The 15,752-nt window shown below is 46.6% G+C and overlaps 4 protein-coding genes across 4 annotated transcripts; 3 read left to right on the plus strand and 1 right to left on the minus strand.

The window, feature by feature from the left end:
- Positions 1-1,676: 1,676 nt before the first annotated feature.
- Positions 1,677-3,943, plus strand: ARB_00050 (uncharacterized protein; the record flags this gene model as incomplete). Its single annotated transcript, XM_003013557.1, has 3 exons — positions 1,677-1,964; positions 2,029-2,600; positions 2,698-3,943. 3 exons carry the CDS (start codon positions 1,677-1,679, stop codon positions 3,941-3,943), a joined length of 2,106 nt encoding a protein of 701 aa, XP_003013603.1.
- Positions 3,944-4,192: 249 nt separating this feature from the next.
- Positions 4,193-5,608, minus strand: ARB_00051 (uncharacterized protein; the record flags this gene model as incomplete). The annotated part of the gene is made up of 1 exon (XM_003013558.1): positions 4,193-5,608. One exon carries the CDS (start codon positions 5,606-5,608, stop codon positions 4,193-4,195), a length of 1,416 nt encoding a protein of 471 aa, XP_003013604.1.
- Positions 5,609-6,204: 596 nt separating this feature from the next.
- On the plus strand, positions 6,205-7,869 carry ARB_00052 (uncharacterized protein; the record flags this gene model as incomplete). The annotated part of the gene is made up of 1 exon (XM_003013559.1): positions 6,205-7,869. One exon carries the CDS (start codon positions 6,205-6,207, stop codon positions 7,867-7,869), a length of 1,665 nt encoding a protein of 554 aa, XP_003013605.1.
- A 4,002-nt stretch (positions 7,870-11,871) lies between these two features.
- Positions 11,872-14,538, plus strand: ARB_00053 (homeobox and C2H2 transcription factor, putative; the record flags this gene model as incomplete). Its single annotated transcript, XM_003013560.1, has 1 exon — positions 11,872-14,538. The coding sequence occupies one exon, from the start codon at positions 11,872-11,874 to the stop codon at positions 14,536-14,538; it is 2,667 nt and encodes an 888-aa protein (XP_003013606.1).
- Positions 14,539-15,752: the final 1,214 nt, after the last annotated feature.

Raw genomic sequence — 15,752 nt, forward strand, 5'->3', positions numbered from 1 at the left:
CCGGCATGGCTTTCCACATTGGTTTATAAAGACAGAACGGAGCACTGTTGGCTCTCTTTCATCATCTAGGAGTACAAGTGGTCAAAAACCGGGGAATATTGGCGTTCACGTAGAGCCGGACAGTGGCCTGGTAGAGAGTAGCACTGATGAAATCATCAGCCGGATTTTACCTCTTCCCTGCGACATACGGGACCCAAAAAAATCTGACGTTACTGACGTTACTGCCTTGGATCTTCTTGAGTATATCCGTTCAACATTTGACGACGAAACTGTTTTGGATTCAATCCCACTGGAGGCTACAGGGTGTCCAAATGCATGGCATGCTTGGAGTGCACATCGTCGCCATCCACGGACAGGACCGGCAACTGAACGCCGATCCAGCAAGGATGCAGGAGCCAGTTCTCCCTCGACACTGGGGCGAACTTTGAGTCCAGACAGTATACAGAGAAGCAGCCCACAGGCCCGTTCACCCGGTGAATGGAATTGGGAAGGTGTCTGGCTAAAGAGAGTTAAGGAGAATATTCATCATAGCTTTCTCGAATCGGTACTGTTTGGGAGCTCGTCTCGAGCTGGAAGTTCAGGGGATGACATGGTAAGAATGGCCCGTTTCAAATACGTTTTAGAATGCCATTTGCCTTATGCATCTACTTAATTACTGACTTGATACTTGACAGATCCGATTTCAGAAGCTGGACCACAGTGTCCTGACAAATATAAAAGAAGAGATTCTTGCCCTTCAAGAAAGTCAGCCTGATCCTCGGCCTTTGGCTTAAGTTTCATTGCTTGTTTCCTTTTGATACCCTACATACGCCTGCATTTCGCTCTCAGTTGCTTAGCCTTGAGAATATATACATCTGCACATTGCTCTTTCCTCTACCTCTTTGCTTTCTTCTACTCTGCTCTGTTTTGGCTCTGCCCTGCCCCGGCTTCTAGATCCACGGCGTTCGGGTTTTATTCTCTGGGTTGTACCTTCCGGCTCCCTTAAGCGTAGCCTCCTTTGTGAAGAAGCTATACATATATGCATGTATGTATACATCTGTTGGAAATAAACATCCCGGGCCATTTTGGATTGTATTATTGTATAATAATATGACTTGTCTGAAATCCGACCTGCATCAGCATCACATCCCAAAATCCAATATACACCCTTCACACCCTGCAACTAGCCTGGCTTCTCGCCCCCAAAGGAACCTTTGCCCTGGACTATGTTTTGCGAGCAAACGGCCACAGCATATTCGAGATGCAGCTAGCCCGACGAAGTGAAAGAGACCGAACCCTGATTATAATTGGCTTAGTATTTGTGCCTATAATTCTACTGTTCGCTATATTTGTTGGCGCGCTGGCTTGTGCCGAGTACTGGAGCATCCGGAACAACCGCCGCCGTGTTCGACGTCGACATAAGAGAAGCCGATCTGACCCTCCGTGGTCCTTCGATTCAACCAAGCAAAGCGATTCCAGTGAAAGCTATTCAGATATATACCAAAACCCAGTGGAGCTAAAAGAGCACGTCTAGAGTGGGTTCCCAGTAGCGTGTTATCCAGCCTAAGCCAATATCATACAAAGGAAGATAGCCCAATCTTCTGCCTTTGTAGATACTTGACTTAGGGCTAGCCGTATTTTCTAGATTAACACTTCGCGTGACTGGCGACGTTGATCGAGCAAGACGCGTTGCAAGCATGGACTCGACGCACAATTTAACCGACACCCCAACTCCAAAACCACTGGAGATATCAAAGATATTTCCCAAGGCAAAGGAAAACGCAGCAGACTTAGTCAAGAAGAACGCCTGCTCACCTTGTCGTATACCAAGGAGGCGCTCTTCTCATGTTGTTCGCCCGCCACTTCTTCCTCTATCAACTACCCAGAACGTGGTGAGGAGCAATAAGCCTATACCTGCGAGGCAACACCAGCGTCTACATAAGGCTACCGCTCTTCATCCAAAAGCTATGGAAAACCTCACAGCTGTACGTTGATAATAAAGCATTATGGTTTTTTATACTGGTTGCTAATACTGCCCGGGCTTGTTAGGAAAAGCGCGTTTGGGATGGTAGGGCGTCATCTGCAGGCGTTCGACAACGCCAGCCAACTCCAAAAGGACCAAATATCCTGTCTCGTGCTATCAACGCACTTGATTTCAGGAGCCGTGAATGTAGTGGCAACGAAGCAGACAATACTGCTAGAGCACATGGCTTCAGACTTCCTTCTTTACAAAAAGCCTCTATTATTCGAGGGAAAGGGTCTGAAGTGAATTTGCGAGGACACACAGATATACGGACAGGAAAAAAGTCCTGTGACGGCCTTTACGAGAAAGCCCAAATCCATAGGCACCAAACCCTTTCCTTTGTAGGTGACAATCTCCTGGCTCCTAAGCCCCGTGACAGCATCGCCCAAATACCTCGCATCCCCCGGAATATCCCAATCACGTCGGCAGCTGTCAACCTAGTGCCGAACTCTCTGAAATCTAGTCCTGGACAGAATAATTCAACGTGGGTATCTGCTGTCGTTACAGCTAGTATCAATGATTTTACGAGTGGTGTAAATATAAATGGACCATACGAGGCGGATATCCCACTGGATGTCATGATACTGGTTGATAATTCGTAAGTCTTCAGCTTCTACTGACATTGCGTCTTTATATCGGCTAACAAGACCTGTTAGGGCAAGGGTTTCAGAAGGAATGCTGAAGGCCGCGTGTAGGAACGCATTTCAGCTGGCCTCTGTATTAGATATACTTATAGACAGAATCGCCATCTGCTGTATATCTCCCGATCCTACTCAAAACCTCAACATTCTGATGCCATTATCATCTTACAGTCTAGACACAGTTGAGATTCTGTTCCGGTCACTTCCGGCTTTCCAGCTACCTCATGGCGAGTCAAGCCGGTCTCGTTTAGCAGGAGCTATAAAGGAGGCCTCCAACTACCTGATTCGCCACTCAAGCAGAGGAGCATCTTGTCATATGTTTCTTGTTAGTGCAGGAAGTACAGTACTGATTCCGGGAGAGTCTAATGGGGATAAGTTGCGCTACCATACCATATCACCTGACAATGCCATGATGATTAACAGCTGTCAGTCATTGGAAGGCTGGCACATTGGAACCAATTTTGGTAGTGAAGAGCAAAGTTCGGTGGACCTCACCTTTAGAAGCAAGCTGCAGTTTGCTATTCAACATCTTAGGATAGGTGTTGATTCAGGATACCTTCACAATCTTGTATTGCAGCTTGAAGCAGGGCCTGATTCACAAATTGAGGCCATTCTTGGAGACACTAACCGGAGTGTACTTCGACTCGGCGAATCATGGACGGTTCTAGTTAAAGTGAAACCTATCCCCGAGTTGCAAGGTCCTATCAACAGTGGCCCTGCCACAGCTATCAGGGAGAATGAACCACACACTCCGAACGAGTCAACCGTGGACCGGATGATCGATCAACTTCAAGGAATGCTCAAACCAGCGAGTAATACTCTTAATAACGAACACAACATCACTGCATCCCTTGAGTATAAACACTCAGCACTATCTGGAAACACCATTCTTTTGACAAAGAATAAATTTACTATTCCTCGATCTCGCAAAGCAGTTACCTGGGATGATAGTGTAAAACCTCCAGCTCCTCGAAGTAATTCTGCAATCAGCCATCGCCAGATCATAAAACCTCCGATCGACAGTGAGGTTATTTCAGTCAAGAAACGCCAACAGATCGCCAGCAATGTTGCTGGAAATGGTCATCAGCCAAAGAAGTCCGGAAAAGATATTGCAAATGAGGCCTCAGTTATGAGGGAAAATTGTGTGTCATATAGGGATATGTCTCCTTTTGGAAGCATGAACCCATATAAGGATATTTGCAAACATGCTGATCCAATAACTTCACAGCAATCCCTAAGCAGGATTCCCGGGTACGGTCATTTGCATCGTTTGGAAGATCCTTTTGCTCGAATACATTAAGTGATTTTAGCCGGTAGTACTTGGAGCATATGTTCAAATGTTGGTTGTTGACATGACAGTTGTGGGGTTTAACATGATGAAACTGTTAAGTCTCATTTTTAATTATGCGGATCCATGGAAACAGGAAGGAGGGCTAAAGATGTTTAGCATGATATTCCTTTATGCAGTTAATATGGAAATAATGAAAGTCGTTCGGGCTTCCGTTCTATGACTTTTTCCAGGGGCTTATCTAGGAAGGAATGCAGACCATCAGTGATCCCTGGTACTATTCTCATCCCAGATTGGCTCTCCGTCATCATCAAATTTTGCCCACTGGAAGAAAGAACATGATTGCTTCCCCGGCGCATAACTAGAATAGCACATCCACATATATTTCCCCCGGGTTTCCCGTTTCCGCTGAACACAGCGTAGAACACAAGGCATATTACAGCGGCATCGAGGAGTCTTCTTTGGATGTAGTGAGTCTCGATACCATCGGTAGGTGATATTAATGCGTTTGTTACCAGATATGGGATGAGGCGAGATAGTCTGCGCAGGAGCAATACTATGCTTCCATTCCTCCTGAGTTTCGGCATGCATCACCAGAAGAGAGTTGTGTGGTAGATGAATTGAGATTTGGCCTTGTATATCCGAGCGGGAAAGATTGGACTTTTGTTTTTCCTCTTTGCTAATATTCTGGCTATGTTCCCCGTTGATATTTTTATCGGCATCTCCATCCTCATCCTCGTCAGGGGGTACAATTCTGCGCACTCGAAATTCTCTGGCGACACCAAGGCTCAGGCTGCCAATGACTGCTCTGGGCCCTAAGTACGTCAATTCATCAGAATGGTATCCCACACTCTCAGTGGGGCCGTCGTAGCAATTGACGAAGGCGGCATTTGGCTCCCACTCCCTGGGAGATTGGTATTTCAGTTTTTTGCCATTTGGATAAAATGTCTTCACTCGCTTTTCAATTTCCTGGTTCACGGTCTTCTTAACAATGGCCGAGACTCGGCGCAGTTCTGGTGTCACTTTGCGAACATCGTTCCTGAGGCTCCCATAGTATGAGTACTGGGATTGTTGCTCCTTTTGCTCTTCTTCCGTCATAACATAAAACCCGGCAGAGTGCGGGCTTGATACAACATTGTCGAATAATTGGAACTTTTGCCGGGCAAAGGTTCGTGACTCCTCTAGAAGCTCCTTCAATAAAGCTGCTGCCTCGGCTGGTGGGAGAAAGTTATGTATCAGTGTACAGGATGTGTACCGTGATATATCATCAGGCGAGTATAAATGAAGAGTTTTGCCTTTGCGAGTTGGAAGAAGGTTAGGGGAATTAATTTCTCGGTCAGAGTTCAACCGTATTCTGTAAGACGACAATGAGCTTTGGATAGACCCAGAGTTGCTGGTTACTTGCTTATTTTTCTTCCTTGCAATACCATGCTCAATAAGGGATGAAGTAGTGGTTTCGATAGAGCCGTCATTGGCTATGAGGAGATCTAATAATTCACCTGGCGAGATATCTGGAAAGATAGACGCCAGTTTAGCCAGTTTCACGTCTGTTGAGTCCTCTTCCTCATGGTCAAGGTTCCCGGAACTAAGACGCTTATCATCGCGTATATCCCCTAAACTTGTGCTGGTGGCTGTGGATGGTGTCCTCCGCCGCTTCCTTACGATGAAGTTATCCATCTTGAGCGTGCCAAAGTAAGGAACAGGCAGAAGCACATCTTATAAGCTATTACTAGCCCACTGACTCGGTTCGTCACTCTCGTATTAATAATTGAAGCTTGATGGTGATGAACTCAAAATTTAAAACATCAAATGCCTCCTTAATATGCATGGTATTCAAGACAGAAGCGTCTCTATGACCCTATCTCATCCCCCCTTTTTTTATCCTTGAAGACTGGTATCAACAACATCAATCGACGCAAGCAGGCAGAAGACGTTCCTTTGGCTTTTTTAGATTAGTCATAAATTCGTGAGTTCGTAAATTTAAAGTTTATATTAACTCTATTTATAATTAGAATGAATGGTGTGAGGAGGATCTTATTGGCTATCATTGCTGACTAAGAATAAGCTTGGCGGACAATATAACTGGACACAGATCTTTATGTCCAGAAGTCATATAGATTATGTCAGCAAATCAACCGCAGTTTGGCTTTTTCTAACAAATGATACGTCCACGGAGGAGCTTAGGCGGTAAATCGGTATTATTCTTACATCCCCCAGCTGCTTTATCTCTTCTATGAAAAGCTTACGGGATATATGACCTCTGCTCAGTGCTAATGACTGCATTAAATGAACTTATAAACAGGGCAATATTCTCAATATCTGCTCCTGATCCCTATGACCCAATTCTGGAATGTTATGGATATGAAGTTGAGAAACTGAAAACTGCTCTTCTGGATACACCAGACAGTGCCCTCCAACTCGCTGACACGAATCTAAGAATATTTCCATTTAAGGATGTGAAAGATTGTTGGCGGAGGCTTTACACTGATGCCAGCCTAATCAAAGCATGCCAGCTACTGAAGAAACACATCCAACGCAGTGACAAGGCCAGCCATGTTAGCGGGAAGAAAGAAGATAATGCACAGCAAGTATGCCTGAGTGGATCACTGGATGAGGGAAAAGATGATGAATACTTGGAGGCGGACTCTCCTACTGTTTATCCTTGGGTATCGGATGTGATTCACATACTGGATAAAGCTTTGATAATGACTGGTGCTCCTCGCCGAACAAGACTAATAGAGGACCTGTTATCTACATTCCAAGGAAGCCTTCCCGTGGATTATGTTACCTCATTTATCTCGTCTATACCATCCGGCCAAACTGAGATTCCTCACCTACTTCCGTCTAGGCCGGTTAAGAGACAAAAGCTAGGGGAGAGAAGCAGTTTATTTCCCTTAGATTACGCCCCTCAGCCTTCCTTAAAGAACCCTGTCCCCCGGGTTGCAGAGCTTACATTTGAGGAATTTACAGAACACATATGGAATATACGGACGCCCGTAGTTATAACCAATGCGATCGACCACTGGCCAGCCCTGTCTTCACGGCCATGGTCGTCACCCAAATACTGGGCGGAAAGGACATTTGGCGGAAGGAGATTGGTTCCCGTCGAGGTTGGGAGGTCGTATACTGACGAAGGCTGGGGCCAACGGATTATGCCATTTGTCGAATTTGCAAAAGACTTTCTATGGCGAAGCACCAGTGCAACTGGTGAGGAAGCACAGACTGGTTATATGGCACAGCATGACCTTTTGACTCAGATTCCGGCATTGAAGGAAGATATTTGTATTCCCGATTACTGCTATGCCGAACCACCCGAACCTGAACCGGGTACTCCTCTATATAAAAAGAACATACAACAAGCAGACAACGGAAACAGTCCAAAGGAAGGCCAACAAGGGGAAGTATCGAGGCCTCATGGTAATAAAGGAAAATTTACTGAATACCATGACAGTGTGGATGGCGAAGATGGTCTCAGTGATAATATTGCCACGGCTGACCCCATAATTAATACTTGGATAGGGCCTTCATGGACAATATCTCCATTACATCACGATCCATATCATAACATCCTGGCTCAAGTGGTTGGCGCAAAATATATTCGTCTTTATTCTCCCCACACTCCAGCAACTCAAATTTACCCGCGTGGAAAAGAAGTTGTGAACCATAAAGCCTGGGATGCATCTACCATGGAGAAGAAGGGTGATGCAGGCCAGGAGCAAATAGACATGTCCAATACATCTCAAGTTGACATATCAGCCATTGAGTTATCCCCCGCAGAGGTAGAAACCTGGGAAGAGCTTTGGCCTGGATTTTTCAAAGCAGAGTATGTGGAAACAATTCTACAAGAGGGCGAATGCCTATACATCCCTATCGGCTGGTGGCACTATGTTCGAGGATTGCAAGCTGGTATTAGTGTTAGCTTTTGGTGGAGTAAATAACTAGACGGGAACTAAATACCTGTTATGCTGCTGGCTGTTATAAATAATCATACGCCTCATATCATAATTGATACACTTGCAACACAGCAAGCACCCATCTCTCGACGTAAGGTACCATACTTTGTTGAATTACTCCGTATCCGCTCTACTTTGTTCAACATAGGCCAGACCATTTACCAAATGCGAATTCTCAAGATTTCAAGAGCAGTATTCATCTGAGACTCACAGAAAATTCCAGTGTTGTCTCTGATTCGTGATATATGGAGAGGCCAAAGAATAACCGCTCTTTTGCTTCTAATTCCAGCCTCTCTCGTATCACCCCGGAAGTACCAGCATAATAGCTGCGTAGGTACCTGTTACCTATCCCTACAAACTATCAGCCATACTCAGCTTCGCACTAGCCAGCAGCTAACAAGCCCTGCTACTATCAAAAGTTGCACTGACGTTAAGGGGCCACTAGTGTCTATTTGATGGGAGAATTGGTTTGAGAAAACTGCCTCATTTAGCTACAATTTCTATAAATAACTGGTCAGCATATCTGGGCTCCTACTTGGCTAGTTTACTATTTCAATGACTTTGCTTTGCTACCAGGTACTCAGTGTGCCGGAGGTAACTAACTGCATATGTGAATTCATGTATCAAGTTTCAGTAAAAGGTACCCCCTGAACCCCTGACATTAGTGCGTCCTTCGTGGCCAGAGAACACGTAACAGAAGACGATACCCTGCACATCAAACCATGTAATGCTCTTGAAATCTCTAGTAGTCAGTCCCCAGGTGGAAGTGCATTTATCCCCTGAATAACAGTCTTTCCAACATATCAAGCTTGAAAGGCCTAGTTAAATGCTCTTGCTTTTATCTCACAATCTTAAGACCCAGGAGCGAGCTATACAATCTAAATACCTTTCTGTGAGTGGCCAAGGATATTTGCACTTAAGAAAAGAATAAGCTGTCCGAGTCTAGTGGTGTGTATGACACTCAATATGGTATATATATACAGCATTACCTAGAAATTGTCATCTACCTGGCCGACAAGATGGAACGCTACCATTTCGGGCTGAAAGAGCGTACGCATGGGCAGGTTCATCATACACTTCTAATCATGATTCGTTTTCATGAGGAGTAAATTGGAATTTTTTTGGGAATAGTATATGGTAAGCATAGTTTTCTGTTTTCAACGCTCTAGTGAATTTTTCAGCCGTGCAAGAAAATGTTCATGTGCATCCGTATATCGCTCCAGTTATGTCAATTTATAGCCTTGTTCGGCCAGATCAGCGATGGATTAGGGGTGAAGGTAACATGGTCTTTTCGGCCCCAGAGAGAATATAATGAGTTTGTTTTGTCGCAAGGGAACCTCCCACGAATCAAGATAGAGCAACGCCGGGACGGCACTCCATCCCTGTGCCTCCCATTTTTCAAGCTTTTGCGGGCCTTGATGGCCTTGGATCGTGGGGGTATGAGCAAGTTTCCTGGTAAGATGAAGGTACATAAGAAGAAATCCCTTGCTCTCTAGTACCAGGGCGTAAGACGGAACCCTTCAAATGTTACCTCGACTATCTAGCTAGTTAGCTGATTGTCGAGAACTTAGCTGCTTGGCTTGCAGCAAGCTGAACATCAAAAAGATGTGGTAACAGTCGTATAGGTCACAGACAAGGTAGCTGGTAATAATCTGATATCTTGTTGCCCCTGAGAATCAAAGTAGCTACGGATCTGATAACAATAAGGTGTATTATATAAGCAATAAAAAGGGGTAACATTTGACATCTCCGCTCGCCAACAACGCACAACCCAACCTGAAGCTAACTAACTAGTTAACAACCTCGCTCCCAGACAACAGAGACCCGTCCGTTAACATGCTTAATCGGCTTGACCATCCAGCATATATTGTGACCGGTTCTGGGGCTTGGTCCTGGGGAGGGATCATTCCTAACAGAGTATATTATTGAGCTTCCTGTTAGCCTGATGCCTGGACTCCGAGGACCCGCAAACACGATTTACACCAATAATTTGAGACCAAGGCCGGTGGATGATGCGAAGTAACGCTGGCGATGGAACAGTGTCCGAAGCAGGTAGGTCCACGCAGGGGAGATGAGATGATTGGCTCCCACGCCTGCAGATGCAACTGGTCCAGAATTGCAGTTGCTGATGAGTTTGTTTTTGCGGTTTGTCAGATCGAGAGATGCTGTGCTGAAGCTGGATGGACAGGCTGAACTCAAGACGCAGCCTCTTGCGCGGATAATGACGTTACAAGATGCTATTTTCCAGGCCAAAACCTCGCCCGGCCGTGACGGCCGTCTTTCCCAGCAAATCACGCTGAAGATCTTCGAATCTGACGAGCGTTACCACCATCGATAACTTGCTACTTCTGCCATGGAGACGTCCCCCTTTTACCTGGGAAATAAATAATACCTTGAAAAGGAGGGTGAGAAAATGCTTGGCTAGTTATTTATAGTGGCACGTTTTATTTTGACTGGAAGGTTAGCCCGGCCGGAAATCGGTGCCGGTTGTCCAAGCCTCTTTGTGCTTGTCCGGGTTGCTAATTTGTCGGTCGGCGCAGGAGACACGTGTGTAAAATCTCGACACCCACGGCCATTTAAATATTTATTTTCATACCCCAGTGGCCTGACAAATGGATAACGCTGGGAAGAAATGCCGGACATGATCAGCATCGGATGTCTTGACCGATGCGAGAGTCAACCGGGGGCGTCATGACGCCTTCTGAACGAGTCCGAGGAGAGGGAAATCCAACAATGTTCGGAACTTCGATCGAGAGCCTTTGGTTCTTCCGGGGCAGACGGCTCTGGTATACTTTCGTCCATCCCCATCGAATTCCAGAGGCGTGCTTCGAGCCTCCAAAAAGGAAAAAGAAGAAGTAACATGCACCGGGGATATTCTTCTAGAAATTGTGGGGATGGGTTCCCGGCATCAACGGCCGCGATGTCAAACGAAGGGCGTGCAATGTCGGCCACTCATTTCCTTATGTCAGCCGTGATTGACTTTACTTCTCACAGCCAACCTTTCCTCCCCCACAACTAAGGAAATGGGCCGGCTGACCGCGACTTGAGGAGTAAAAAATAAAGGAAAATAAAAAATAAAAGTCGCGAAAAAATAACCTAATGGGGACCGGGTTGCAGGCTAGTCATTGCAGTCTCGCTACTTTGATACACCTGCTGACTTGGTGCAAAACTATGATGCATCTGGAACCGTCCTTCTGTCGTGCGAGGGCGATGCTGCTTCCCGCCAATGCCAAGGGAGAAAAGGCCTACTCGGGGCCCCTCCGAGGGATCCCCAAACATACGGAGTCGGAGAAAATGCAATAATAGACGAGCCTTGAGGTGGTACTGGCAATCTCGAAACCCACCTCCCTCGAAATAATTAAATCAAATAAAGGATGGATGAAAACGGCCAACATATTGAGTAACTACGCTCAATCAACCATGGGTAGTTTACGGAGTACATTGGCGGGGGATCCCGCTCTGCCAACTAGCGCGGTCTCTGATGTCGCACATCCCTTGCCTATAAATATAGTTACCCTGTCTAGCGCCAAAAGCCTATTGAGAAGAAAATTCTCCATGATCACGAAGGGTCGTTCTGGATAAACCCACTGCACCAAGCCTCCGCCGTGCAGGAAACGAGAAGTGTGACTCAAGCCAGCTTGGTGATTTTCAATCACTCCTCTTCTCACATTCTTTCCCAAAATACCCTCCTCCCAGCTTGAGCATGTTTCGTCTTGTTACTGCGGCATCCAAGGAACCCCATCTCACTGCATAACTCTTTGAGGAAGATACGAGAGCAAGGCCTAGTAATCTGGCCTGACTGGGTAGCTTATTCCTCTTCGGTCCTCCGAACGGCTTGTTACTTCGACACTTTGTAAACTCGATCACCAGCTCGTAACAAACCCCCAGCCATATCCAGCCTATTGGTCTAACCTGGACCGTGTGGATACCTTCATATTGAGCTGAATAGGTTGACCATCTTATTTAAAAGTTCAGGCTCCTCTCATCATGGAGTATTTCGATTTTGATGAAGCTGCTCGACAGAACGGGGACATCTTCCGCTACACCGAAGTTGCTGACCAAGACCGCTGCGACCCAATACTGGCCGGCTTTGACAACGCTGCGCCTCCCAATACTACACCTTCTTTCAGCCAACCCAGCGATGCGCAACAGCCCTCGAGCCTCGATGGAGCTTATCCTATGCACCGCGTGAAGGACCCCTGCTACTTCTGCCGTTGTATGGGATTGGATTGTGTCGTTGCTCAAAGAGGTGTTATGCAAAACGCCTGCACTTGTTGCATTGCTTTATACCGAAAGTGCAGTTTTACCCGTCCTCTGTCCAAAGAAAATCACATCGATACTCAACAATCCGAGTCTGAAGCCAGTTCTGCAAAAGGGCCTTCATCACCAAGCCAACCACCAAACCCTGGAAAGATCTCCAACCTACCAAAAGATATAGAACAACAGCCCCGCAAATCCGGAGTCAGATTTTCACTTAAAGCCGTCAAGGTCCTGAAGTCCTGGATCTCAGAGCACGCTTCACATCCGTACCCAACTGACGCCGAGAAGGACGAGCTCAAAGAGAAAACTGGATTGAACAGGAGCCAGATTTCTAGTTGGCTGGCAAACGCCCGTCGACGAGGAAAAGTACGACCTCCACCTCGCTGTACTTCCCCGTACCCCGGGGCGGTAACTATCCCCGGAAAGCGTCTTCCTCCCGGGGTTGATATCTCGGAGCTCAACCCCCTCGAGAGATGGAAACATTCTCCACCGGAAAACGAAGCAGCTTCGGCAAGAGATATCATTCAGGCCATGGCTACTAGCTCTTTCATCTCTCATCTGGAATCTGACTTCCCCCATTTAAAATCGCACTCACGCCACACTGACTCTAGCAACGACGATTCTTACTCCAATAAACTGACTGCACATTCAATTAGCGGTTATAGCGCGGACACGAATAAGTCCAGTTTGTCCGAGATGTCATTTGCTTCAGCTTTTTCACACCGCTCGCGCGGGTCATGGAACTCAACCGAAAACCGAGAACGTCGGCGACGGCGTCATAAATCTGCTGCAGCACCGAACCCTTTCCAAAAGTCAAGAGTTGCCCGGATCTTCCAATGTACTTTTTGTACAGACTCATTCCCAACTAAATATGATTGGCAACGCCATGAGAAGTCGTTGCATCTTGCCCTTGACAAGTGGACATGTGCGCCAAATGGGGGAGTCATCACTAATGCCAGTGGCGAGCTTGTATGTGCTTTCTGCAATCATCCTAATCCAGATGAGGACCATCTTGAAACACACAATTTTAGCACCTGTCAGGAAAAGTCGGTCCAGGAGCGGACTTTCTACCGCAAGGACCACCTAAATCAACACTTGCGTTTGATGCATGGTGTTAAACTTGCTCCATGGATGGACGCCTGGAAGAGCACTACGACTAAGATCAAGTCCCGATGTGGATTCTGTTCAGCAACCTTTAACACTTGGAAAGAACGTGTTGATCATCTTGCAGCGCATTTTAAGGCTGGGACAGAAATTTCCCAATGGCGAGGTGACTGGGGGTTTGAATCACATATTGAGGAATGTGTTGAAAACTCTATGCCTCCCTATCTGATTGGGCAGGAGAGGAACACGTTAGACCCGTGGGTAGCGTCCAAGGCCTTCAATCTAGCAAAATACGGACGCAATTTTAGCAAAGAACACAAAGTTGCACCAAGCGAAGATACAGAAATGTCAGCCCTCGGGATGCCCTTCCGCACCGATGCTAGCTGTTTCCGACGATTAGAAAAAGAGCTTTCCGCGTACATTGCACGGCTCTTTGACGAAGGCATCACTCCTACTGATAAACTGCTGCAGTCAAAAGCTAGACTGATTGTCTATGGAAGTGATGATACCTGGAATCAAACGTGCGCAGACAATCCAATATGGCTGAAAGTTCTGAAGCGAAACAATGGTCTTGAAGATTCCTCGGATACGGAAGACATCAAGCTTGAAGATTTGGGCATGCAGCCACCATTTGCCGCCGATGGGGGCCTACGGCAGGCTCCAGCCCATTCCTCCAGGCCCCGCCAAGCGCTGTCGGGGACCTTATCTCCTCCCTCTGGGTTTGAATCAACAACTGCAAGCAATCCGGCCAGCATCGCAGGTAGCACTAGGAATAATTCTGATTTCTGCTTCAAAGGTGGAGGCGGGAGCAGAAGCAGCGCGCACAATTACACTCCTTCCCCTGGTTCCCACAGCCCGCATAACCTCAACTTTCCAAGCCCTATGTCCGTCCATCCCCATGGAGTGAATAATGAAAGCATCGCGGTCGACCCGCTTTTAGAGATGGGATTTGATGCCGAGTTTCTTCAACAATTAAACGATGGCTACGGCGATCTTGACCGTGTGATCGATGGGCTTGAGCTTCAAGGGCTTGGATACACTGGAGCTACCTTACACAATGGAACATTTAACGTTCAAAAGAACAACAACAATAACAATACTTATGACAATATCTCGACTACTGACTCTGCGCCCGTCACTCCTCATTCCGGAATGGCCATGACCTCACCAGAGGCACTCTACACAATTGTATCATCCGGAGGATCAGTTGAACCTGTATATATCCCAGGAGCCTTTGACTCCTTGTCTTATAATTTTCAGCAGACTACAGATGGCTACAGAGGGGGTTGAACTGACTATATATATATGCTTGTGCTGGCGTGACGGATAATGGGTTATGGCGTATCATCCATTACAGGGGATAAGGGAATAAACGAAATACCTGATGCTTTCTTTCTTCCTCATTTCTTTTGAGGAGTTATATAGACAACCTTCAATAGGGTGGCTACTATCTTTTTAAACCTATTTTATGGCTTGCTTCTATAGCAAGGTAATGAAATTAATGTTGAATTCCTGCCTTATTCTTTCACTTCTCTGCTTCAGTTACCTGTTCCACTAACCACAACCCGCCTTCGTTCTAACAGCCAATCCATCTGTCAGCCTTGACACCGCAGCCAGCTGAGGACCTTTGATATCGCTTACACAGAGAAAAGATGGCTCCGCGTAAGAGGCAGGCAGAAGAACCTCTGGCCCCTTGCTCTAAGCAGGCAAAGACAGCAGCAGAAGTGACAAAAAAGAAAAAGACCATGAGCCACAGGGTGATATCCTCATGGATGACGGGCTAGAGGTCGATAATGAAGTCAGTTGCAGTGACTATTCTTCTTCTGCTCTTTGTAAAGAGACTGCGCAGCCGCAGCAAGCTGGTATGTATATACATGTCCTTGTCCCCCCCCCCCCCCCCCACCCTTCCTACAGTCCCAGCAATGTAGATAGTTACTAAAGCATGGTTCCACAGGCCAGGAAGCAAAAGACGCCCAGATCAGAAAGGACCTGGATACCATGAAGTTGATATTCCACGAAGCAGCTCAATATGCCAGCTCGGTCGCCAGAACCGAATCCAATGAGGGCTCGCAGTTCAAGGACACTAGGGTCTGTTCAATGTTAGCTGCGTGTCCGAACCAGCTTCTCTCCAAGATCTATGCTTGTAAGATACCAGCCATTCTGCCCTTCTATCAACGTTGAAACAGCCAATCTAACCCCCTAATTCTTTTATTGGGTGCAACTAGTACGCGAGGTAGTCACCGGCCATGCTGGGCGTCATAGCATGCTAATTGAAGACATGAAATTCTGCGAAGAAATATGCGATATTCTGACCCGCGAGGAGTAGAAGTGACAGTGAAGAGCGTCCTCTCTCACTGCCTATCTGATGTTAACACTGTCCAAGGCCGGCGTTGGATGGTTTTGTGGCTGTTCAATTTTGGTAGAGGGGGCTTTGTTATTTGGTAGAATCCCCCCTGAGTAGTTAGCTTATCCACCTGGTTCTCCTGGCTGCAGCCATCTTACTA

Source organism: Trichophyton benhamiae (genome assembly GCF_000151125.1).
Source record: "Trichophyton benhamiae CBS 112371 chromosome Unknown contig00074.8, whole genome shotgun sequence".
Lineage (NCBI taxonomy): Eukaryota > Fungi > Ascomycota > Eurotiomycetes > Onygenales > Arthrodermataceae > Trichophyton > Trichophyton benhamiae.